Source organism: Aplysia californica, unplaced genomic scaffold (genome assembly GCF_000002075.1).
Source record: "Aplysia californica isolate F4 #8 unplaced genomic scaffold, AplCal3.0 scaffold00085, whole genome shotgun sequence".
Classification (NCBI taxonomy): Eukaryota; Metazoa; Mollusca; class Gastropoda; order Aplysiida; family Aplysiidae; genus Aplysia; species Aplysia californica.
The window spans coordinates 1,031,396-1,033,291 of NW_004797355.1; the positions used below are offsets into that span (position 1 = coordinate 1,031,396).

Genomic DNA, 1,896 nt, shown 5'->3' on the forward strand with positions numbered 1-1,896 from the left:
AAAAAAAACAACAACAACCCAACAACAAACAACAACAAGCAAACAACAACAACATACAAAAAACACAAAAAAAACCCCAAACAAATAAGTAAACAACAAAAAAGGAAAGAGAATAAGTCTACGATCAAATTAATAAACCCCTCTTTAACAAATGTGTTCACTATGAAATTAATTCCTTGTAACAAGTTTTGCCATTAAAAAGTGTCGTTGTTGAGCTGTGACGTAGACCATATGCAAATGCACAAATGACGTGCGAGAAGCGGGAAGTGCTTTGAACAATCCAGTTTTCCGTGTAATGGAGATTTATAGCATTTTATGAACTTTTACGAAATAAAAGTTTTTTAATCTAGCCTTAACTGTTGAGGAAAAGTATGAGTAAGTTAAGAGAAATTGATACAAACTGCTATGTAAAGTATGTGTGTCATTGATTCACCTGTTAAAAAGATATTTAAGGATAAATAAAAATGGCGCCAAGGGTTTTTGATCGCACTACAAAAGACAAACCCAAAACCCCCGTGGAGTGGGTGGTTGGCGGGTGCTTTGGTGTGGTTTGCTCCTTCCTTCCTATCAAACATCTATCAACCTCCTTCTTTTTTATGTTTGTTACTCTTTTGCAACACCTCAAATCTTCGGCAATTATAATAATACGACCGTATTGTGTTACAAGTGCAGTAAAACTCCTACTAAAACTAAAAACTCCGGCGGACCTTGTAGGTGAGCGTGTCTGCCCCCCTCTGTGAGTCGTGGTTGTCCACAAACACCAGAGCCTGGTCAGGTGGCGCCATCCCCCAGCCTGGGTCGTACACGCCGGCCAGTCGGCCAAGGTCATTGGCCCCCTCCTTGACCTTCTGGCTGTAGCGAAACTCTGGGGAAATTCGTCAGGGGAAACGAAACACAAGGCAATTATCACAATTGGTCGCTTTTAAACACAAGGGGGTTATCCCGAAAAATGCTGTTTTGAGAAAATCGAAGGTAAAGTTTTTGCCCCTTGTTCAGTTTCATTAAAAAACGAGGAGAGTTTTCTCTATAACCTAAGAAATATACACACTAATGAAACCACACTTTTCTATAGGCAGGACAATATCCACTTTAGGCGTTGGTCAAGATTCCTGGAAACCCCCGAAATCTCGGTTAGCCCGCTTGTCCTTAAAAGCGACCAATTATTATTATTGCAACTTGTAAGGTGAAAATGGTGAAATGGTGTAGGTTTAACGCCCCTATCGACACTGTTAGGTTAATTAAGAGGCGAGACCTTCGAGTTTAACGTCCATCTCCTTAAGGATCGAGCCAAGTGGGAAGTTCGTGTAAAGTGCTTTTCCCAAGGACACAACGTCGGACCAAGCTTACGCTCGAACCCTCGAACCCGCAGTCTCACGATTACGAGTCCGGTAGCCTAACTTGTGAACGGAAGCCTCGCTTGTTTACAATGGCGTCTTAGAAGACGGACTTGCCCAAGCTTAGGTCTAAACGACACTAGATATCTAATGAAAAACTGAACATTAAACTACAGTGACTTCAGATTCCTTAATATAACAGCACCCTATAATAATTGATTCTGAACCACAGTAAATATGTTTAAATTCGAAAAATTAAGTGGTTCGGAAGTTTTATACGACCAAAGCGACGAACTTTCACAAAGATAATGGATGGCACAAGATGTGTGTCTAGCAGTCCCGCTGACTCATTAAACAACTTTAAATAATTAACTGCAGTAAACAAGAAAAAGATATAATAAAGCAGAGTTTTCTACGTACCAGTGACGTAACCATTCGTGAAGTACTCATTGACCTTGACGGCACCGTCGTTCCGGTCAATGACCTCCAGGAAGAAGAAAGGTCGTCCACCTTCTGGTAGGTCCTTGGTCTGCACGGTCACAAACCAGTGTTAGGGGAGGGG

General features: G+C 41.4%; 1 protein-coding gene across 1 annotated transcript in view; it reads right to left on the reverse strand.

Annotated features, from left to right (window-relative positions):
- Positions 1–689: 689 nt before the first annotated feature.
- The window catches only part of LOC101862253 (pancreatic alpha-amylase-like), a 9,146-nt gene continuing 7,939 nt past the window's right edge, over positions 690–1,896 (reverse strand). Inside the window, exons 5-6 of the mRNA XM_013080415.1 lie at positions 1,755–1,863; positions 690–865 (exon numbers count right to left, since the gene is read on the reverse strand). Of these exons, the coding sequence (XP_012935869.1) occupies positions 690–865; positions 1,755–1,863 (285 nt within the window). The remainder of the gene's footprint in view (positions 866–1,754; positions 1,864–1,896) is intronic.